The sequence below is a fragment of the Uloborus diversus genome, chromosome 1, assembly GCF_026930045.1.
Source record: "Uloborus diversus isolate 005 chromosome 1, Udiv.v.3.1, whole genome shotgun sequence".
Classification (NCBI taxonomy): domain Eukaryota; kingdom Metazoa; phylum Arthropoda; class Arachnida; order Araneae; family Uloboridae; genus Uloborus; species Uloborus diversus.
In genome coordinates, this window is record NC_072731.1 from 224,266,316 (window position 1) to 224,291,334 (window position 25,019).

General features: G+C 33.9%; 1 protein-coding gene across 1 annotated transcript in view; it reads left to right on the forward strand.

Annotated features, from left to right (window-relative positions):
* Positions 1-21,924: 21,924 nt before the first annotated feature.
* Positions 21,925-25,019, forward strand: part of LOC129225252 (transaldolase-like) — a 31,677-nt gene continuing 28,582 nt past the window's right edge. Inside the window, exons 1-2 of the mRNA XM_054859837.1 lie at positions 21,925-22,107; positions 23,015-23,138. Coding sequence (XP_054715812.1) covers positions 22,044-22,107; positions 23,015-23,138 — 188 coding nt within the window. The 5' untranslated portion in view covers positions 21,925-22,043. The remainder of the gene's footprint in view (positions 22,108-23,014; positions 23,139-25,019) is intronic.

Sequence of the window (25,019 nt, forward strand, 5' to 3'; positions counted from 1 at the left end):
TGAACTGCGTTCGAAAATCAGCTAAAATTGCGTTTTTGAGAGCTTTAATTTCGAAAGATTGCGGCCCTAATGTTACCAAATATGGTCTTACAATCGCGTTTCTAAGATTTCAATTTCAGAAAATATTCGTGCATATCATCAAAAAATAGGTTTTCTAAACATGACTTACGAAAAATTTAAGTGGAATTGCTTCTGAACCACTTCCCCTAACATCACAGAATATTGCTGAAGTTTTTAAGAGTTGAATTTTGAAAAACATTCTAAAAGAAGCCCCAGAATAACTTTACTGTAAAAATTTTCAAGTTGCCTACAAATGCGTTTTTGGAAGTTCAATTTCGAAAAATTGGAGGGGAGAAGAAAGGACTTGATTTCTATCTATTTTTCAAAAAAAAAAAAAAAAAAACGTCAGGTGGAATCCCATAGTTCCATCCCTTGTTCTAACGTTACTAAATATCGCCTGGACCCCTCTTTTTAAAAGAGAATGTTTTTTCAATGTTCTTCCTAAAACTATTTTCTAGTTGCGCCACTGCTCCTGTTGTCATGTTTTTACAGGCAAAGGCATAAAAGTTTTATTAATTATGCATCACTTAGAGATTCGATAGATATTCAAAGTTGCGTTAACTGTGATACTGAAAATATTTTTTCTTTTCCAAAACGCATTATTAGCATATCAGAGAAGCTGCTGAACTCGAAATAATTTCGAAATTTCAAGTAAAAATGTACGTCATTTTCCAAAATTAATATTCACACAGTATTTATTTTATAAATTAAATGCCAAACGTTTTTTTTTTTTTTCATTTTATACTTGTCTACAAAACCTCCCTGAAAGACTGACTGATACATTTCCCCAAGTACAGTCGGGCCTCCATATATCGAAGTAGCAAACTGCCGGAAAAAAATTCGATATATAGAAATTTCGATACATGGAAACGATTTAATTTTATTATAAAAGTATCCTAAAACAGTAAAATAAAAGCTGATTTTCGTGAATGAAACCCAATTTATAATTTATACGAGTATCGGATTAAATGAAAGTTGATGATTAAAAAATTAACAGAAATTACATTTTTACGCCAACCGTACATCTTCATATTCTTCGGCAATTCAACTTGATCGTAATATTAGGAGATTTTCGTTTTAACAATGTGATCGAGAGAAAAGTAAAAAATCAATCTACTTAACTTGAACGATTTTTACTGAAACTAAGAAGACTAGAAATGATAATCAACAAACAAAAGGGATAATTTGAAACTTGTTTTACAGGTTTACTGGTTACAGCAAAGATTTGAAATAAACTTGAGGGAATTTAAGAACTTTAGAACGGAACAACGACTTAACTACACACCCTTCAACCTTAGATTTCTTATGAGTTCCGTAGCAACCTTTAGTAAGCGTAATTTTCTCCTCTAACCTTTATTTTTCATGAGACAAGCAATCTAAAATAGAAAAAAAATCTACGAATGTCTCGAAAAAAATTTCGATGTATAGAGATTTTTTCAAAATATAAAAACAATTTTTTTATAAAATGAACATAGAAATTTGCTGGGATTTCGATATATAGAAAATTTTGATATGTGGAGGTTCGATATATGGAGGTTCGACTGCACTTGTTTTTTCTAGATTTTTTATTATTAAATATTTATTTTACCATTTTTTTTTTAAGTTTTACTTTTGGCTTTAGTTTTTTTTTTTTTTTACTTGATCTGTTCTTGGAGAAGGGAGCCGGTGGAACAAGCTTTTCAAATCGTTTTCAAAAACAAAAATTAAAAATTATGAAGTTGATTGTCAATAGATGTGACTCATGAATTTCATGGCTGAATTAATGCAAGCTAGCATTAGAGGTTTTTATGAGAGCTTCTGCGCCATAAAAACCAATAGAACCAACCCAGATTTAGCTAAGTAAAACTGAGGGAGAAAAAAATCAAAAAAACCTTTGTGCTACAAAGTAAGCTTGTTATGCAAAGACAAAAGCACAAAAGATAACTTCTATCTAGTGACTATATCCGAAAGTTCATCTTTCTGCATTTAAAAAGGGGTTATTTGAAACTTCAGAACACATGTTTGCATCTGTTTGTATGGGTCGAAAATGACAGTAAAAGACAGGCTGTTTTTTCTGCATTGACGCTGCGCTTGTAAGGAAAACACTTTTACAGCATTTGTTTCTTTTATATATATATATATATATATATATATATATATATATATATATATATATATATATATATATATATATATATATATATATATATATATATATATATATATACATACATATATATATATATATATATATATATATATATATATATATATATATATATATATATATATATATATATATATATATATATATATATATATATATATATATATATATATATATATATATATATATATATATATATATATATATATATATATATATATATATATATATATATAACTTTTATATTCAGGGAAGTTATTTTGGCAAAGAGAAACTTTATGTCCCTATAAAATGATATAAGTCTCTAGAACCTACCTGACCCAATATACTTACGAAGGGACGATATGAACTTGTTTTTTCCGAAAATAAAATTTTAACATAGTTCCCCTCTAAGGCACTGAATTTGATGGTGAAATTCTAGTTTTTAGCAATTTTCCCGCTTTTGAGATATACACGATTGAAATAAGAAATAGTATATTGTAATGGCATCAGTCTCTGTTTCTGCAAAATTTTCATGCATTTTTTAAATAATCGAACTAAATTGGGACTGCTTCATACTTGGACACTAAACTTAATATAGGAATTGAAAGCTAACACGGTATTTATAAGAATGACTAATGAGTATCGGAAAACTTCATAAGCGTTGTATAGCTTACCGTCGACACTTACGCTTGTGAAATATACCATTGTATGCTATATTTCAGTCGCTTATATCTCCAGAAAATGAAAATTACGAAAGATTCTCACCATCAGATTCAGCGCTCTCGTTATACGAGGATCATTCAATTAAAGAGACAGATTGGTGCAGAGAAAATACTGTCGGTAGACAAGTTAGACTTTCTGAGATGAGTTTTAATCAACTTATTGATCAACATTGCTCTGTTTATAACCTCAAAATTAAGTTAAACGATGTCAGATCTTCTTGAAAATTCTACATTGGTTGAGCAACATACTGTGATTCGTTTTTTAATTGTTGAAGTGAAACACCTGTTAATGTGCACTTAAGAATGACTAAAGTGTGCGGTGAAAGTTGTATGAAACGTGAGATTTTCACAAATCGGTAGAACAGTTCGAAAGTGGTCGATAATGAGTGTCTGATGAATACCGTACCGGCCGGCCTATTGAAGTTTTAACTTCCTTACTTCGAACTCAAAATCGTACAGACCACCGTATCACATTGGAAATTATTTCAAAAAAAGGAAAAGTTCAAATTAGTTTTGGCACTGTTCATACTCAGAGGAGAAGTGTGATTCTCCAACAAGACAACGCACGTTCTCAAGTTGTTCAATTAACCCCTGAAACCATTCATAAAATGGGCTAGGAAGTATAACCTCATGCCCCTTAATCCCAGATTTAGCATCCTCTGATTTCTGTTTGTTTAATCCACTGAAGGCGGCATTACGTGGGAAGAAGTTCCAGGATAACGAGGATGACAAGAAATTCTGTGGGAAATTGGCTCCGACACTACAAAAAATTTATTTGCAGTCGGTATAAAAAAGCTACTAACTCGTAGATGAAGATTATGCTGACAAGTTGAAACTCTTACTTTGTAAAAAAAAAAGAAAAAAAAACGTTTTTTTTTTTAAATATATAGGTCAGTTTGTCTTTTTAATTGTATTAAATAACCCTCGTATATAAGAACGAGGTTTTGATTTTTTTTCCTTGGAAAAACAAATTCATGCCGTCACTTCGTTAGTGTTTTCTAGTTCTCTAATTTTCTGGACTGCTTGAGATCAAGCATTGGAACTAGGGGCAAGTTTAGATAGCATACGATCTTTTCCCTAACGACGAGATTTTATAATCGGTTTCGTCCATATTTTTCTTTAAAAAGTTTGTCGATGAATCATGCATAATATTAATAAAATAGTTAATTAAATGTAAGTAACTTTTTATGAATTGATTATTTTGATCCAGCGTAACATCCAGGAGTAATAGGAACGATTTTAAAACGAGTTGCGTAGAAAGTTTAGTGCTAAAATAGGTCCCAAAGAAGGTTTTTCTTCAAGCTTCTGATATGCTACTTTAGTTTAAAATAGTTTAAAGTGATATGCTGCATTAATGACAGCAGAGTACTGATACATTTTTTTACATGAGGAACAGTGGTAACCTAACTGCTCGTGAGCAGATATCATTAAAAAATCATCTTAGAAGCAAAAACAAAGCAAATATTGTTTTCGTTATATCAGAAAAAAAAAGCATCCTTCGTCAAAATAGGAATGCAAAAAAAAAAAAAAAAAAAAAAAGGTAATACAGCATTTTTTTTAATCCGCAGACAGGTAGAAATTTAAAATAATTTCGCGGACAGGTCAATTTTTCTTTTGATTCTATTTTTCAACAAATGCTAAGTATTGAAAAACTGTTGCATAAGTTAATTGTAACACTTTAAAAATGATTTACTCATAATAATGTTTAATTGTAAGATTGGCAGGTAAATGTAAAAATATTACGCATAAACTCGAGGGCAACTGCCTTCTCACTTTTTGGAGTTAAAATTAATAACCGATTGTGTGAAAAGGGATTTTTATACGGTGGATTGATTTATTTCATGAAAATAAAAGCAAAAAATTACAAACAAATGGACTTCTCTCACGTTATTTCATAAGAATGGAACTTAGAATTGTTAAGGAGGAGTTTACGGTGGCCATTCCTTCTCATTTTTCAGGCCATGTTCCTTATTTTTAGAGGACTATTCCTTGTAATTAATTAGTAGTTAAGCTTCAAGTGTGCTGTCCCCCTCCCCATCACCTTTTTTGGATCCCCCCCCCTTCTTTGGTGCATCAGCCGCCTGTGATGACCAGGATTACTTCCATTAGCTTTCATCTTTATGCTTTGAGAAAAAAAAAAACGAAAAAAGGTTTCTTGTAGCCAAGTGTATACAATCTTTATTGTTATTTTTGCGTTTAACGATGGTTTTATATTTAGTACTAGTGGTACCCGCACGGCTTTGCCGTAGTAGAAAATTAAGAGGTCATTTGGTTCGCCTGTATATTTACAAATAATGGATAATGAATTTCTTGCCAACTTGCTTTGTTCATTTGCTTGCTCAAGGTCGCATATGGTAGTTCGCTCGTCCACGTTATGGTAATTTGTTCGTCCACGTTATGATAATTTGCTCGGTGAAATGTCCTTAAAACTGAAATAGAAAGAGGACAAAACCGAATTTTCGAAAAATTGCTTCGAGGTGCACACCCCGTGCTACAAACTAATTTAGTGCCAAATTTCATGAAAATTGGCCTAACGGTCTAGGCGCTATGCGCATCAGAGATCCAGACAGAGAGAGATTCGTACAGAGATCCACACAGAGAGACTTTATTATTAGTAGATATCGGCACAGATGTAAACTTTTTCTTCTTATTTTATCACGTATTTTCAAACATCACCGACACAGACAAGGCAGGGCATTCGGTTGACTGCTTCGCCCAGAAAAAGCACTGACTTGATTCAAGAGAAAGGTAGAGGTCACTGAATGCTTTCTGGTTTTTAGTTGTCCATGGACAAATTAGAAATTAGGTCGAGAGTTTCAAAATCAAGTCTGTAATCTCTGCTGTTCTGTTCTCTAAACGAAGCTTATCCCGCTTCGTCATTTTGTTTTTAACGAGTCGCTGACGCATTTAATATGAAATATATATATATTTTTTGTAGTAGAATTTAATATCTGCGACCACTTAAAGACACTAAAAGCTAAGTTTCTTTCAAATTTAAGGGAGATCTGAAAATATCTTCAAAGTAAAAAAAAATAATAATAATAAAGTAAATAAGAAAACTGAATTAAGAGTATCGAGCGTATGTAGTCGGAATCGTACCTAATGTGTAAATTTTTTTTTCTAAAATTACACATTGGGCGTTCCTAGTCACCCCTCACGTAACAAAATGGTAATTGGTAAAAAAACGAGCTGATATGTGCATCACATGACTTCCTTTTACGCCAATTTAATAATAATAGCACCTTGGAGTAAGCAAGGAAACACTAAATATCCCCCCCCCCCCCTAGTTCCTTGCGAACCTAAGCAAAAAAAGCGTTTTACGTAATTTCCCCATTATTGGCAATTTTAATGTCATTCAGTGGTTAACTCTTTAAATATCACCTACATTAGCGGAATTAAATCAGATTTAAAAAATTTTTTAAAAAATCGCCAAGTTTTTCGCTAAGTTGGTGACAAAACTTGGCGGACAAAAACTTGGCGATATAACGCCAAGTGTTTGACAAATTATAACACCACTTGTGTTAGCATTGAAATTAACAACGATCCCACCCCCCCCCCCAAAGGTGTAAAAGACCCCTTTAGGAACATCCGAATGCAACCAAAAGGGAAGGTGCACAACTAGACCCCACTAGGAGTCTACGTACGAAATTTCAACTTTCTAAGACATACCGTTTTTGAGTTATACGAGATACATACGTACATACACACATACATACGTACAAACGAACGTCACTAGAAAACTCGCTGTAATTAACTCGGGGATGGTCAAAATAGATATTTCGGGTGTCTGTACGTTCTTAGGCTTATTCACGTGTGGTCGGTTCGAAAAAAAAGTCAACATTCATTCGAGGGTGAGCAAAATGGAAATTAAGGCCGATTTTTGAGAGAAAATTATTTTGCGATTACAATATTTCCTTTTTTGTAAAGGGAAGTAAAAAAAGAGAGAGAGAGAAAAAAAGGTTGTAAATTGGTTTTAAAGAAAATTAAAAGGGTGAAAGGCGGCAGATAAGCCGTCCGATTAATCCTTATATATTATTTCTGCAGCCTGTTTTTGGTTTCTACGCCAGATTTTCCTCAATTCTTGATCGATTTCTTTGATTTACACTTTATTTTAAAGCTTATGGTGCTGGCTACTGACGAAAAATAGACCCACGGTCTAAAAATTGTTTTTTTCAGCCGAAAAACCAGTTTTAAAGAACCAGAATGAGGTTTTCGGTTAAACTTATAACTTTAACTTGCACTATGACCGACAGAGCTGAATAGCTTGATTGGCGGAGCGTTCTCCTCGTAACCAGGAGAATGAGCGTTCGGGCCCACGTCCGGACAATCTGCATCAAAAACTTAGAGAAATATCGCGCATTGCATGAACACTTAATGAAGTGAATAACAAATATGAGGGAATAGAATAAATGCGAAGGAAATGCTACTTGCTGTTATGAAAACTTGATGCGACTTTGTGCTAAATTGCTTCTGAATTGTACGTATTTTTTTTTTTTAAAGCTTTGGCTCTGGTAAGAAAATTAAAGCATAATGTAAGCGAAAATATAAGTAACAGGTTTAAGATTTCAGACTATAATAGAATTGTTTTTTGTTCAGAAAAAAATAATAAATCGTATATTGAAATATATATTCTTCTAATGAGTTTTTGACTCTTTGTACAAATAAAAAAAATACTACCTCAATTTGAAGGGTAAAATATATATTTTTTCTACTTTTTGCAAAAAAAAAAAAAAAAAATGGCTTATCACATTTTTACTACATTCGAAAAGCTACGCTTAAAATATAGCATAGTTCAATTTATTTTGTATTTTAACCGTGCTGTTAAGGGCCGTGGTAGCCTGATCGGTAGGGCATTGGACTCGGGGCCGGAGGGGCTCGGGTTCGATCCCCGCTGGTCGAAGACCCACCGTCGTCATTAAAGGGGACTGGGCGACGTTAAATATGCTCGTGGTCTCAATGTCCTCCAAGTGAAACGATACCTCTTGGGGTGCTAGTACCAGGTAGCTATTAGCTCTTGGACTAGTTCTAAATTCTCATTAACTGTCCGATCCGGTGATGGTGCTGCCATCTATCGGTATATAAAAATAATGGAGGCAAGGCACATAGTATGCAGATCCCTCGACATAATACAGTTGTAGTCAGTTGTGACTCTTGAATAGAATAGAATAGAATAGAACCGTGCTGTTAAATGATGAACATGTGCTGCCATCTAAGTCATAACGGTTCAAGCAGCCTGCGGTAACGAATTGTAAAAATTTTAAAAAATAAAAACATTTCTCTTCAATATCTTATCTTATATATTGTTCCCTTCTCATTTTAAAACTTATCAGGCTGGCTAATGATGAAAAATAGACTTACGGTCGAAAAATCAAGTTTTCGAAAACTCCCCTTGCTGTTTGAAAACCTTGATGCAGCCTGTAGTTCTTATGCATTTTTTTTTTTTTGCAAAGTTCTAATGCAGTTTTTCAATTTTTTACGTCGCTTTCGTCAAAAAAAAAAAAAAAAACTCTGTGTGTGTGTTGATATTTTATCCTTATATATTATTTCTGTAGCCTGTTTTTGGTTTCTACGCGAGATTTTCCTCAATTCTTGATCAATTTCTTTGATTTACACCTTATTTTAAAGCTTATCGTGCAGGCTACTGACGAAAAATAGACCCACGGTCTAAAAATTGTTTTTTCGGGCAAAAAAACCTGTTTTAAAGAACCAGAATGAGGTTTTCGGTTAAACTTATAACTTTAACCTGCACTATTACCGACAGAGCTGAATAGCTTGATCGGCAGAGCGTTCGACTGGTAACCAGGAGAATGCGTGTTCGGGCCCACGTCCGGACAATCTGCATCCAAAAATTAGAAAAATATGGCGCATTACATAAACAATGAATAACAAATATGAGGGAATACATGAGGTTGCAACGCTCCTAGCTGTTATGAAAACTTGATGCAACACGGAGCTAAATTGATACTCAATTGTAAGGTATTTTTTTTAATCTTTGGCTCCGGGAAGAATATTAAAGCATAATGTAAGCGAAAATATAAGTATCAAGTTTAAGATTTCAGACTACATTGGAATTGTTTTTTGTTCAGTAAAATATCATAAATCGTATGTTGAAATATAGATTCTTCTAATGCGTTTTCGACTCTTTGTACAAATAAAAAAAATACTACCTCAATTTAAAGGGTAATATATATATTTTTCTTCTTTTTGCAAAAAAACAAATAGCGTATCACATTTTTACTACATTTGAAAAGCTACTTTTAAAAAGGAACTTACTTCAAATTATTTTGTATTTTAACCATACTGTTAAATGATAAACACGTGCTGCCATCTAAGTCATAACGGTTCAAACAGCCTGCGATAACAAATTGTAAAAAAAAAAAATTAAAAATAAAAACACTTCTTGGCAAGAAAAAAAATTTAAAATTACCTGTGGGTTTTTTTTTTTTTTTTCGGTAGAGCGTTCGGCTATAAACTGTCTGAACTTCGGGCCAGTTCGGACTGTCCGACATAATAGCAAATTTACAATAATATTACGTATTACATGTACTCATAACATACAACAGATAACACACGTAATAAAATAAATGCAGTGGGAATGCTATTTGGTATTTCGACTCCTTTTTGCAGGGCTACAGTTATCATTCAGATAAGTTGACTGCTAATCGAATGGTGTTCTTCCCTTTTTTTTAAGCTTTGACTCCGTCCAGACCACTGAGCATAATGTAAGCAAAAAAAAAAAAAAAAAGGATTAGATATACCTCAAGGGAATCCTTTTCGTGCAGAAAAACATTTTCATTGTGTGCTGAAATGTAGATTTTTCTAATAGCAGTGCTCGAACTTTTGTACAAATGAAAAAATACTACGCCAAATTAAAACTACGAGTTTCAACCAGTAAATCTTTAATTATTTATTCGAATACGATATAAAACATTAAAATTATTATCAACTTCATTAGTAAGAAATCATTTTCTACTACTCTGCTTTCGGCTGAAAAAAAAAAAAAAAAAAACTTTTGTCTACATTCGAAAAAATTACACTTAAAAAACGGACTTAGTTCAACTGGTTTTGGTTTTGAATTTTTAGTGTTCGATTGAAAGAAAAACAAGTGCGGGCTTTTAAGCCGTACATGTTAAAGAAGCCTGATATGGGAAATTGTTGAATATTCAAAAATTAAAAAAAAAAAATTTTTTCAACCGAATTTATTACTTCTCTAGAATGTTTGTTTCAATCGCTACGTGAGATCTTCCTCATTCTTTAATCAAATTCCATGTTATACGAATAATTTTAAATCGTATCATGCTGGCTAATGACAAAACATGGACGCATGATCTTATCATAATTTTTTTCGGTGAAAAACTTTTTTACTGTGTTTTATTACGCATTCCTTCAATGAATAGCATTCGAAAAGGAAGGCACAGTTGTTAGGTTTGTTGGAGCGTCGTACTGTTAATCAGAATGGCGCCAATTCGAATCTGTGCCACTAAATATCTCTTTAATGTTTCTTTTTTTCCCTTTAGATGCTCAATGGACAGGACTGTATTTGCCACAACCTGTTTTTTTTTACATGCAAAATTACTGATTTTTCACGTGTCACTCAGCCGCCCTCTTTAGTTATATTTATATTTGCATTGAAAATACGTACAACCAAAAGGGAAGCGATGATCAAATTATCACAACGTTGTATTTAACGAGGTTTTGTTACTGATGTCTTCAAATTACATGCCTTCTCTTGTGCGCTTACTTTTTTCCGTTTACTTTTTTCGGTTTTTCTTCATAATATTCTTTCTTTGAAATTTTTAAAGAGCGAAATGCCTTATGAAACGATTCGAAGTACAGTGCGGAGTTCCGCACGGGTCGACTAGTACGTATTTTTATTACCTCTTGGGAGAATATTATCTTGCGCATGAAAGAATCAAAACAAATAACGAAATATATAACAAATGGGTTACAGAAGATTGAAAAAAGATTATTAACTCATGTAAGTGGTGTTTTTATAAGAAATTTACCCACGGATTTATGAAATGAATTATTTTTCTTTCTGTTTAAAAATACCAGTTTTTTTGACACATAGTTAATTTTGTTTAAAATAAATTTTTAAATATTTATGAATCAGAGTAGAAATAAGTTATTGTTTATGAAATCGAAAATGCACGGTGGGAAGAAAAACACCAAAAATCAGAGGCCTGCGAAGTCGGAGTCGAAGAGTCGGACTCGGGCTTGATTTTGGGGCAAAGGAGTCAAGAGTCGGATTCGGGAGAGAGACGAAGGTTTAAAATTCCAGAATTCGGAGTCGGTTATTTTCCCTCCAAGTTCGAACTCTGTCAGTGTTGTGGAGTCGGAGTTGGGATGTTTTGAGGGCAAAGATATCGGAGCCGGAGCCAGTCCTTTTTCCCTCGGAATCCGCAGCCCTGTAAAAAAAGAGAAAAAAATGAGATTTCATGGCTGCATTCAAAATAAGTTTTTACTTAAAAAAAAAAAAAACACACACACACAATAATAATAATTATTATTATCTCAGACCAGACTGAAATATTTAAGATTTTTGTGTGTTAATCATTGTTTGTTTACAGGCAAGCATTTTAACTGTGAGAATAACATCAATAAAAGGTTCACATGATGAATAAACAAATTTAAAATGATAAAAGAATTAATTTAAAGTAGAAACAACTTTTAAAAAGGCGCGCAAGGTATAAGTCTCGTGGGGGAAGCAGTATACGCCGTTGGATTGGATGCAAAGTAGAATCTTAGTCAATTTGTTTATTTTTTATTTGAATGAATGTTAAACCTGTGCAAAACATCAAACCGGAAATCAACGAGCTTCTCTAATTAAAATACACAAACGATTTTACTCTCGATAACGAACTCTGTAATGATAACAAAAGCGGCATCCTGAGTTTTTTTTTTTTTTTTTTTTCAGTGCTTCTGTTAACTCTGAGTTTATCTGCAGGATGTAACTAACCTCTATCAGATTTTTGTATCTACGCTTTCAACATAAATGAAACTTCTGAAAAGGCGTTATGAAAGAGTTGGCATTTTCACTTTTGTGACATTTATTCCATGTGAAGAACTTTCACCCTTAAAAGACTCATAGTGGGATATATATCTTCCTTAAACCTTCGCTATGTTATAAATTATCGAATGCAAAATTATGTTTCTTTTTCTCTTCATGTTATTGAGACATCAGAATCTTAATATATTAGTTAAAAGAAAAAAAAAAGTGTTTTTGTTTAAAAGATAGCATGCTATATGGACTGGGCGATGTAGGAATTTCTACACCGTGATGCATCACCAAACTTACATCCAGTGGTGGATACAAGGGAGGGGATCATAGGGGTCATGACATCCCCCCTCCAACCGCGGGGAAATTTTTGAATGTTTGCTTGAAAAAATATCAATAAATGTCGAAACCACTAGAAAAAGTAAATATTTTTTGAATTCAATTTTTTTGGGCATTATATGAAGTGGTGGATACAAAGACAGAGGGGGGAGGGGCCGGGGGGTCATGATAGTTATAAAACACCTCTCCCCCCAATTTGTGACAACACTTTTTAATCTGTTATAAGGTTCATTGCACTTGAGTAGTGAAAATGACTGCTTGAAAAAGAAAGAAAAGAAAACCTGACCGAAACCACAAGAGAGAGTATATAATTTTTAAGTTCCCCCCTTTTTTAGGGGTATTACATGTCACTTTTCTATGTATTTATATGTAGGGAGTAAATTAGCTGTGCTTGAGACAGTTTCTTCTTCGCGGTAGCTGTCTTCAGGCGCCAGTATAATGAAAAGAAGTGTCTGCCGCCTGATTGCTTTTAATAGAACAAATTTAATCGCCGATAATTATTGTAATGTGTCAATATTTTGTATGTAAAGTCTCTGTAGATTGTTCTTTTCTGTAGTGATTTTTGGATAGTTTCGTTTTTGTTTGTTCTCAGTTTATTTTTAAGTAGCTGTAAATAGTTAGTTTAAATCAGTGTTTTGGACTTACTGTCGGGCAAGAAATGTAAAATTTTAGTATCGTGTTTGCCCAAAACCTCGTTACACTAGGGTTTCCGTAATTAGCCCATCGTATTAGTCGGAAACTGGAGTGAAAAAAGCAAGGGCGCCCATATAGTGGGGCAAGTGGGGGCTCAAGTCCACCTTAGAAATGAGAACTTCCTTGCTTTTAGTGCTTTCTCATTCTTTTAGTGCTTTTTAGTGCTTTCTTATGCATTCTTTGCAAAAATGCATAAAAATTTCTTTTCTAACCACTAATGCATAAGTTATTATAAATGTCAAATTTTAATATCTCTAATCTGTGGAGAAATCGTTTTCTATGGGGAAAATATTCTGCTAAACCATGGGGAAAATTTTTGAACGCCCCTCAAAATTTTGTATATGGACGCCCTTGGAAAAAAGCCGCGTTTGTTAGAAAAATGACTACCTGTACCCAAAATAATGAAGCGTTCGGCTGACACAAAACATTGTTATCTTTTTTTGAAAAGTTAAAAAAACTGATGAACCCAAAACCGATGGAAACATATCCGGAGCTCTTGTATAAAACTCTGAGATTGTGACGTCTTCATTCACCTCTGATTTTTCGACAGTTGAAAAGAATCGGCGAGTATTCATCAATATCCGAATTATATTTATAAAATATTTAATTTTAAAGAAGATTTTCGTCGCATGTTTTACTATTATTTATTGTATTTTTCTGCATACAAGATGGATCTGTGTCCTGTGTCGAGTATTATGCTAATGTTTAATCAATATCTAAATGTATCATGTTCATAACATTTTTAATTTTTATTAGATTTTCATAGGATTTATTCATTGTATTGTGTTGGCTGGTGTGAATACTGGTCCCTAAACAGGTTACAATACAACTTAACTAGGTCATTTCAATGCATTGAATTATTAATAATTTAGTTTAATTAATAATAATTTAAGTATATTTAATTTATAATAGTTAAATTAATTAAGTTTTCAACCAAATGCCGATTTTATGCTTTTGTTGACATTTAAAGAAACCTAAGTTCAAGAAAATTGCCGTGCGTAAAACTACATTCTTGAGCATGCCCCCCCCCCCCCTAAAATGAAATCCTGTATCCGCCCGTGCTTACATCGCGATGTAGCGATGCATCACGATGTTTTTCTTCTTTTTTTTCACTTCTTTTTTTTCTTTGACTTAAACTTGCTGGTTTAAATTTTACAAAATATATACAAGATATAAAAATTGCATATTATGTCAGATACGAGAATTAACAGATTACAGCACCTGAAAGAAATTATTCACTAATAAAGCAGTGCTAAAAGCGCAAGTTAGTGAAAAATATTGAAGACAGTTTTAAAATTACAAAGAGCCTCTTTTTTTTTTTCAATGCAAAAATATGTGCGCAAATATGGATGCAAAGTCATTCATTCCATTCAAAAACTCATATTCTTGCATTAAAAAACGGTTCATTGTAACCAGCAGCGGGCAGGGGGGGGGGTCCGCACTGGGTGACACTCCAAAGAGGATTTCATAGTTTATAAAAAAAAATCAGATAATTTCCACCCAAAAAAATTAAATTATACGTAACCTAACAAATTTAACAAAAATAGAGTGCCCAATATTGCAGGGGGAGGAGGAGGTGACATATGGCGTCTTGGGCAAATTTTGCATAATATAGATTCAGTTTATTTGTCTTCCAAACTTTTGTTACACCACAAAAATAGGAATGAGTTGATTCTGAAAATTGTATGAATTTCATTTTTCCTAAAACATTTAAAGTCTTTTTTTTTAGGGGGAGGGGGGGGGGGGCTCGGTGACACTACGAGTTACCGACCCGTGTGACACCTGTGCAAAGAGCTCCACTGCTTGCAGCATCAAAATACATGTCTGCATTTTTCGTTGCTATTTGGCTCCTAGCCTTTAGTTGCTACTTTGTCGCTCAGGTTGGTGTACAGCTCTGTTCCTCCAAAGAGCGGTTGATTTTTTTCCTTCTGAAGAAAAAAATGCAAGAATCAAGAAAATAAATAAATAATCTGCCGAATTTTACAACCCGAAGTAATAAAAACCATCTTTAGAACGTGCACACATGCGCTGTAGATGCTTTCCTCACCACTAGAGGGGAACATTTTAATAACATTTTCTTGCTCTTATAACCTAAGTTCATGAGCGCCCATATGTAAAATTTTAAGGGGGGCTCAGATATTTTCATCATGGTTTAGCAGGATATTTTCCCCATAGAAACTGACTGCAGTATAGATTAGGGTTATTAAAATTTGACATTTTTAATAACGTATTCATTAATGGCTGGAAAAGAAATGTTTTTGCATTTTTGCAAAGGAAAAAGTACTAAAAGCAACGAAGTTCTCATTTCTAAGGAGGGGGCTTAAGCCCCCTCTTGCCCCCCTAAATGGGGGCCCTTGCCTAAGTTTAAACTACACAAAATGAAATAGGTTCCCTTGATACTCGAGTAAGTCTTATCTTGGGCTCTGATTCCCCTACTATTTAGCTCTTCAGATTTGCTTTGTACTGTAAGTGGTTTTGTTGAAAAATAGTTTATATTTAGTCATTTATTAGGAAATTTGCTTATTTGAAGTCTGATGGGAAACAAGAAAAGCTTAATTTATGCACATTTTCTTATTGTTTGGGTAAGTTTACATTTAAAGTTAATACAAGATATCAACAAAAAGTGGGTAGTTATGTTTAATAATTTATAAAAGATATATGCTTTAAAGTAAATAGTTTTTTGCGCAAAGTTTGTAAAACATAAAAATTTGTTTTTAATGTTAACTTAAGAGCCTCTCCCATGAGCTTGGTTCGATCTAAATAGCATGAAATACAATAAATGTATGATTTCTTGATTACAACACTCAAAAATTGCCATTTATCTTAATATTCTCTACATTTAGATTTCTTCTAAAGCAGCCAATAAAATTCAAATTAATAAGTAGAGAAAAAGACGGACTTGTACAGCTGTGCAAGAGTACAACTTTTACTATGCCATCCCTATTCCTTCTTCACTTAACTTTAAGTTTAAATTTTATAGGTTTCTTTAGAGCTGTCCTAAACATAAAGATATTAAGATCAAATGCAATTTTTGACTGTTGTAATTAACAAATCATACACTTAATTTAATTCCATACTTTTTAATGCGAACCAAGCTTATAGAAATAGAATTTAGATTAAAAACAAATTTTATATTTTATTTTAATGTGTTTTCGTTTAAAAAAAACTTGAGGTAATCTTTTTGCAAATTTAAAACATATTTATCTGTTACCTAATCTTATCTAAAAATTAAAACAAATGAAAAAAAAAAATGAAATAGAAAGCTAACTTTTCCTTCCCATTTACTCCTAATCCGGTCCAACTACTGCAAGTTTGCATGTTCAAATTTAAAAACAAATTTGAATAAGTATACATATAGTGAAGATAAAGCTTTAAGAAACGCCTTCAAACTGGTAACTTGGCTGGAATCGGAGAAAATTTGTAAAAACATGTTTTATTTCAAAAGTTTCAGCTATCCAAAAATTAAAAGGCGGAATCGGGAGAATTAGGACAGAGAAAGTAACTGAGGTAAGTCCTTAAAAATAGTTGCAAGTTGAAGCAATTTTAAAATGACTAATTTAAGTTTTGTTCATACTGAAATTTTGCTTCTTTCCAGACTTACTTTCGAAGCACAATGAAATATTAAAAATGGTATAAGAAAATTTATTTCAAATACGTAATTTATTTCTGATTTGTAAGATGTTCTCATATCTGAAAGGCCTACTTATTGGAAGTATCTCGATCAATATGGCAGTCGAATATTACTATTTTGAAGCTAGGGTACGTGCATTTAAGAATGCAATGTATAAGGGTAGGTTGTTAAGTTTTTTTTTTTTTTTTTTTTTAATGTGTTGCCGTGTTTTCAGAAAAAGACGCAGTATTTTTAATGACATGTGACTATTATGAACGAAATGTAAGGGTTGCAAATAAGATGAATAAAAGCTTACTTATTATTGCACACCGACGCCAAAGTCAAAGTTGGCTTTTGTCAGATGTCTTTTCATCCATAAGCTCATTACTTTTTACATTGAAAAAGGCGTTCCCTGTAACGCCGAAACACGTGCCTGCTGTAATTCGCAAATTTGTGCTTTTTTAGCGTTGTTTTTCTTACTTTAAATTTTAGTGTTCGAATTTTGCAGCCGAACATTAAAGTAACGTGATAGATGAAGAAAGTGGCAGGGGGAGGGGACGGGTGACTGGTGTTTCTCCTGCCCCGGGGCCAAATGCTGTCATGATCAGAGCGTGATTTAATTTCTGATTGATTAGCAACGTAAGGATAGCGCTATAAAATAGGCGAGATTCAACAAGACCTTGAAAACAGGATGATAAAGTGAAAGGACATCAGAGCAGGGTGACGACATTTGTTTAACTTTCCTCATTTAACGTAGATGGAAACGTACAGATAAAAAAACTCATAAATTACACACCGTGTTTTATCTTGCTAGCAAAGGAGAAATTCTGTTCATCCAGTCAGATTACATGTCTTTCTCAATGCATAAAAGCATTTTTGAGAACAACAAATTAAAATGAGTGAAAATCGATGCCAGTGGTGCCCCGAACTTAAATTTTTGGAAGAACGGAATTCGTAATTTGCCGAATGGTAAAATTTGGGTATCCAATCAAATTTAAAGGGACATTCAGACAGGGACGCAGACTCGCGAAAATTATTTAGGAGGCAGGACGTCACTTGAGGGGGGGGGGGATCCAGGGTGTATGGAATCTCCTCAGGTGAAGGGGGTCTGGGGGTCCTTCCCAGGAAAATGTTCAGATTTTGTACCTTGAAAATGCTATTTTACATATTTTCTGATGTGTGTAATTTGCGTTAACCAGCAATATGTGACAGGGTGTTTTGAAAAGTCGGTAAACAAATTTTCTTGTTCACTTAATAGATCATGTTACTTGACTTGGAACAATTTTACAGTCGTATTTTGTGGTGAGATGGGCAGTGAACGTATTATATTGGTTGTGGCTACAGAGCTAGAACCATCTTTTTAAGTTCACCAAACTGCCCCCCCCCCCCCCCCACCACCATTTTTAACGCTCGTCACAGCAGTCCTCTGAAATTCGGAAAAGGCAAGTCTAGGCGAACAAAAACATCTTTCAGTAAATTAAATGAAGTCTTTGCCATGATATCGAGAGTTTCATAAAAGCCCACGAATTCCTGAAAATTCACAATATTGTCATTGACGCTCCTCACGCAAGAAACTTCTCCTCAAGCAAAGCACTGGTCACTTCTTTTTTAAAAAAAGACAAACACACACAAATTATTGTGGTGGCGAGGGGGGGGGGGAGGGGCGAGCCCCTTCAAGCCCCATAGAGTCGGCGCTAGCGCATTGGGGGATTTAAAAACAGCAATGGTGCAATTACGCTGCCGAATCGTCAGAACCTAATTGCCGAATAAGCAGGGGTGCCCACCTGGGGGGGGGGGGGTCATGGCGCAGACTGCGCTATTGAAATTTCTAGGGTGGGGGTGTTTTTAAGGATATTTTTCTCATTGGGGGTGAGGCTATTGCTTTTGGAGGGGGAGCCTGCGAAATTTAGAGGGGGAGGTGCACCTTTGCTCTTAGGGGGCATGGGCACCCCTGAAATAAGGAAAATTTTAGAAGGTCACAGTGTCCTCCCATGACTTCCCATCGGGGCTTAATTTGTACCGGAGCTCACTGAGCTCAACTCCTGAACTTATATTCAGTGTCCTAGATGCATACTTTCCATTATAAAAATGTTCACAAAGAAATGCAGAATTAAAACATTAAAAGTTAACGGGGAAAAAAACAGACCAAAAATTTTTACCGCTCCCAGGCCCCTACACAGTCATGAGCAGTAAGTTACTGCCCCTAAGCCAGGGCTAAGGCAGAACTACATGTAATATTAATATACTGTCCGCCCATCACGAGAAAAGCTCCCGCCGAATTGTCTACGCCAGTCCACTGCTATAGTAACAAGGCGCGTCTCATTTTTCCTACGGTGTTGCAAAAATTAAAACCTAAGAAAATAATTTTTTTAGGGTATGCAGATTGGACGAACTGTATAGCGAAGAGATACGTTAACATAATATAATAAAAATGACACTGATGATGTAATAAAGAATAAACTTATTTAAATCAGTAAAATCTATTAAAATTGAATGCAAGCTGCAAAGTACGTTTTTCGGAAAATTGTATTTTGCCTTACCCCTTAGATCTTTTCCATTATTTTTTAGAAAAGATGTTGTCTTCATTTGCATTCGGGAATTAATTTTGGGACATTTTTTTTCCTCTTCATAATTTTCACTTCTTGAATGGTCATCTCCGTTCTAAAATCAGAGGGTAAAACAATGAGGTTGCTTCCAAAATTTTAAAAGTATTTTTTTTTCTGAAAGGGCATGCTCAAAAACGAATAGGATCTGACCAATTTTTAAATAATTTGACAAAGTTTAATGACATAACATTTGTAATAAGATGCATAGAAAACATTCTTTTAATCGATGCGCTTTTATTTTTTACGCTTCTACACATGACATCACAGGTGATGAAATACCATTCACTGATGCCATTTGCGCAGAACGCAATTTTTAATTCGCTTCTTTACTCATATGTAGTGGCAACCTGGCAACGACATGGTTGATAGCAAGCGTAGAGCGCGATATTTAATTCGTTTCTCAATTATCATAACCTGGAAACGCGGTAGACAGCAAGAGTAAACATTCTGTTCGTCAGTGGAGTAGCACCAAAGTACATCACTTGTGGGTCATAAAGACCACGCCTTGTTTCAAAAATCAGACATTTAAAAAAATTAATTATTAATAATTAAACGTTTTGAAAATAAAAAAAATTCCTCGCGCCATGTTATTTTTTATTTATTTATTTATTTTTTTGCTTATTCTATCAATTTCAGTGACTAAAAGTAGTACTTTTGACTGATAGAAACAACACCATTAAAAGGAAATCACATGACTTTTTAACTTCAACTCAATGAAACTGCAGTAATAGGGTATTTTCCTTTAGTCAAAAGTACTACTTTTACACTTAAATTGATAGAATAATAATAAAAAAAAACATGGAGCGAGAAAAAAAAGATTTATTTTCCCTATGCTTAATTTTTAATTAATTTTTTAAATGTCCGATTTTGAAAATAAGGCATGGTCTTTATGACGTCACAAGTGATGTACTTTAGCGTGAGGCTCCTATAGAGCGGCTTTACTTTGGCGCATCTCCACTGGCGCGCTGAATGATTACCCTTGCTGTCTATCGCGTTTCCAGGTTATGATAATTCGGAAGCGAATTAAGTATTGCGCTCTGCGCATGCTATCAAGCATATCGTTGCTACACTGTAACAAATTTCGGAAACGTTTCTAGATATATCGGAAACGTTTCCGAAATAGTAGGAATCCTTCATCCAATAGCGAATACCTCAATATTCAGAAAGCTTTTTGTTATTTCAAGATATCTAGAAGCGGAAGTGATGACGCAACGTTTCGAAACCTATTTCATCCTTCCAACCCGGGCGCCAATGAGTCGGAAATACCGAGAACTTATTTTTTTCTTATCTATGGTTGCTGCAGTTAGCAACTATTTAGCATTGGATTACTTGTTATTTCATGTCTAGAGAGTAGTAAAATGTGTCGAAACTAATTTTACGCCTTTGCATTTTGGACTGCCCTTGATTTTTTAGACGATGTACGCAGCTATTAAGTTAGTTAATAACCATTTGCTTCTTTATAATTTCCAATGCGACCATAATTAGATATATATTGTGTGTTCAAGCGTGAATAGTTTCAACACCCGTGTTTATACTTAATGAAACGAAACCCTTTGGATTACTTATTCAGTTGTAATGGAGGTACTTAGATTTTCTTCCGCTCATGTTCACTTGTAAGTATTAATGAATATTTTAAAACATGTTGTTTTCCCTATGCTTAATTTTTAATTAATTTTTTAAATGTCCGATTTTGAAAATAAGGCATGGTCTTTATGACGTCACAAGTGATGTACTTTGGCGTGAGGCTCCTATAGAGCGGCTTTACTTTGGCGCATCTCCACTGGCGCGCTGAATGATTACGCTTGCTGTCTATCGCGTTTCCAGGTTATGATAATTCGGAAGCGAATTAAGTATTGCGCTCTGCGCATGCTATCAAGCATATCGTTGCCAGTATATGTGAGTAAAGAAGCGAATTAAATATTGCGCTCTGTGGTAATGGCATCAGTGAATGGCATTTCATCACTTGTGATGTCATGTGCAGAAGCGTAAACAATGAAATTGTACCATTTAAATTACTAAACTTTGTCAAATTGTTTAAAAATGGTTAAATTGTATGTTTTAAAGCATGCTCTTTCAGTAAAAAGAAAATATACTTATAAAATTTCGGAAACCCCATTGGGGTTGAAAAATCAGAGAACAGAATTTTTTCTTTAACACGCTTTCATTAGCTTCACTTGTGTGTTTGTGAGTAACTCTCCTTTGCACTAAGAGTTAGTGACTTATTACTGTTAGTACATACCACCACTTTATGAGCGTTCGTGACCGAGCGGTCTTGTAACAAAATGAACTAAAAAGTAAAAAATAAAATAATATTTTAAAAAACTTAAAAAAAAAAAAAAAAAAAACACGTTTTAGTAGCAAAATGAATTAAAAAGTTAAAAATAATCTTTGGATGACAAGAATATAAAGAAATTGACCAAACACTTAATTTTACTGTAATAAAAAAAAGCGTGGGGGGCTTATCAGCTGTCTTAAATTTCTTCCACTTGTTATCCATGCAAAAATGTAAACAAGCAGACCCCCTACGCTTTTTTTTATTACAGTAAAATTAAGTGTTTGGTCAATTACTTTATATACTTGCCATCCAAAGATTATTTTTAACTTTTTAGTTCATTTTGCTACTAAAGCGTGTTTTTTTGGTTTTTTATTGGCTTTTTTGCGCAACCATCTTCTGGAGTTAGGTTTTGATTTTCTTCGCTTGAACGGCTTGAATGAAAGGTGGCGCTGCATTACTTCTTTCCTTACGCAATATCTCCGCGTGGTATGAGTGAATGCGATAGCGGCTTTGCAGAGGCAGATATCTGTCACTTCCTCCAAGTAATCGTTAAATGCAGTAACTAGAGTTAATTTTTAGAAAGTAAGGAAGTTTTTCGAATATACATTCAAAATGTCGTCTCTGGATCAGCTGAAAAAAATGACAGTGGTTGTAGCCGATACTGGCGATTTTGAAGGTTAGAATATTTTGATATCTTATGTGGTCCACACTATTTTATGGGATGTCTGTAGTTTTAGCATGAAACTATACTTTACTCTATAAATATTTTAAATTTTGGTCATTTTATGGACAATTTTATTTTAAAAACACGTGGGAGACACGTTGATGAACTAATAATATATTTGCTGGTAAAGTAAAAAACAAAAGAAAAGTTGATGTTTAATTTTCAAGTAATTTAGCTCCAAATTACACTGAAACAATTTATGTTTGAGAAAATTGTGGTTTTTTGTTTTGAATAGTCTAGCAATTTATTTAGTGTCAAAACAAAAACGCAGTAGAATAAAAGACATTTGTTTTCTCGAGTATTTACTGCTCAAAAATTTTACTGTCTAAATAACCAGTCCTAATTGATTACTTAATTTTACGTTATTGTCAATTCTGATCACAAATTAACCTACAACTATTCTCTCTTTCGATGTTATTTTACTTTTAAAAACTACGCAAGAGAGAGAAATTAAAAAAAAAAAAAAAAACTTTGATGTATTCAAATCTTTTTCTTGCAGCAAAGTTTTAATGAACAAAAAAATGCATACTCACGCCGAAATGTTTTGTGTTGTCAGAGGCATAAGTCTATGAGCATGGTCTGAAAAAAATTTCGCCCCTTGAAAACAACTGCAAGGAACAGGAGGCTACGGAACACGAAATGATTCAAAAAAAAAAACCTTTAAAATGATCCTGTGACGATATTTTTGGCAGAAATTACATTTACTGTGATTTTTCTGTATCTTGCATTTCACTATACCAAAATTAAAAATATAAACTTTTAAACTTTGCTTGTTTCCACAGAAATATTTTTGTTTATGGTTTACATAGACAGAAAACCTGTCGTTTAAAATTTTATTTATAATGTTTTTTTTATGTAGCTATGAAGGAATATAAGCCAACAGATGCAACAACAAACCCTTCACTGATACTAGCTGCATCAAAGCTGAACCAGTACCAGCACTTAATTGAAAAAGCAGTAAATTATGGCAAGACTCATGGAAGGTAAAATTTGTCATTTGTTTTATGGATGAGCAAAAATTATTTTTATGGTTTCGTGTTTTATATTCACTCACTTTATTTTTTAAATGTATTGTGTGTAGTGATGTGGATGGGGTAAATACCCAATGGGTTGGTAAATATTTTTTGGGAATTTACCCGGGTATGTGTGGAGTAGATGTAAACGAGATTGGATTACTAGGGATGGCCTACATCTGAGCTCTACAGGGGTCAAAATGGTTAGTAGTTTGGTTTAGAGGCTTCAGAATCAAAAAACTAAGTTGGAATGGGGGGCATGGTTTTAAGGAGCAGAATTCGAAAGGGTACTAACTATCGGGATTTTAGTAGAAACGGAAATAGGGTGGCTAATAAGAGAAAAGATTTTAACACTTGGGATTCAAACAATCGTGCAGCATTAAATAAAAGTAAGATGGGCTTACTTAAGGTTTTTTATACAAATGCTCATAGTATTAGGAACAAGATGGAATAATTGAAAAGCGTAATTATAGACGAGTGGTTGGATATTATTGGAGTTACCGAGACATGGGCTACCGAAAGTGATGATGATTTATTATCTATTGCTGGGTATAATTTGTTTAGACAGGATAGAGTAGGTAAAAGAGGTGGTGGGGTTTTATTTTATGTCAGAGACACTTTAATTTGCAATGAATTGGTAATTAATGATAAACCTAATGAGATTGATATGATTTGGCTGGAGTTGATTAGTAATAAGGGCAAAAAACTACGTTTGGGGAATATTTATAGGCCACCCAACTTAAGCCAGGGTCAAGACGAACAGATGTTTAGTATTATTAGTGACATTTCTAGCAAGGGGTCAGTCATCATAATGGGAGATTTTAAATTTCCAGGAATTGATTGGAATAATTTTTACCATAGTAATAGCAGAGAAGAGGATTTTTTGAAAGTAATTGGTGACTGTTTCTTAGATCAAATTGTAACTCAGGGTACTCGACAGGACGCGATTTTAGATCTAGTTTTCTGCGACATGGAAGGCTCTGTTCAGGGGTTATGTGTAGGGGAACACATTGGAGGTAGTGACCACAACAGTATTAGGTTTGGGATTAAATTTGATATGCACAAAGTAAAGAATTTTAGGTTTGTGCCCAATTTCAGAAATACTGACTTTGTGGCACTTCGGCAGAGTTTGAAAGCAGTTTTTTCTTCTGGATTGGACAATAGCGATGTGAATCTTTAGTGGGCAGAGTTTAAGGAAAATCTAGCGAATACGGTTAGGGATCATGTTCCTTTTAGGAGAAAGGGTGTCAACACTAAAATTTGGCCAATGTGGTTCTCCAGGGAAACTAAAGACGCTCTAAATTACAAGCAAGCTGCTTTTCATAGGTTTAGAGAAACAGGTCACAGTGCAGATAGGCTCCAATATTGTAAGGCAAGGCGTAAATTTAAGTATTTGGTACGGATTCAGAAAAGAGAGTTGGAGCAAAGACTGGCAGATAACTTAAACAGGAATCCCAAGAGGTTTTTTGCATACGCTAATTCGGGGAAAGTTCGAAATAGTCATATTGGGCCACTGGTTGATGAGCACGGAATTTTAATTCAGGACGATAGTGATATTGCTGATGTTCGTAATAACTTTTTTTTCGAGTGTTTTTAATGATAACTGTATCTCAACAGTTGACACTAACAAGACACAAGCTATAGTACAGCTTGAGGACTTTGTATTTTCCAGGGATGACGTTTTACTTCATTTGAAAAAAATTAAAGAGACTAAGGCTCCGGGGCCAGATAATATTTATCCGAAAATTTTAGTTGAATGTGCAGAGGAATTAGCAGATGTAATCTCAAACATTTTCAATGCTTCTTATAATTCGGGGACAGTGCCAGAGGACTGGAAGCTGGCTAACATTA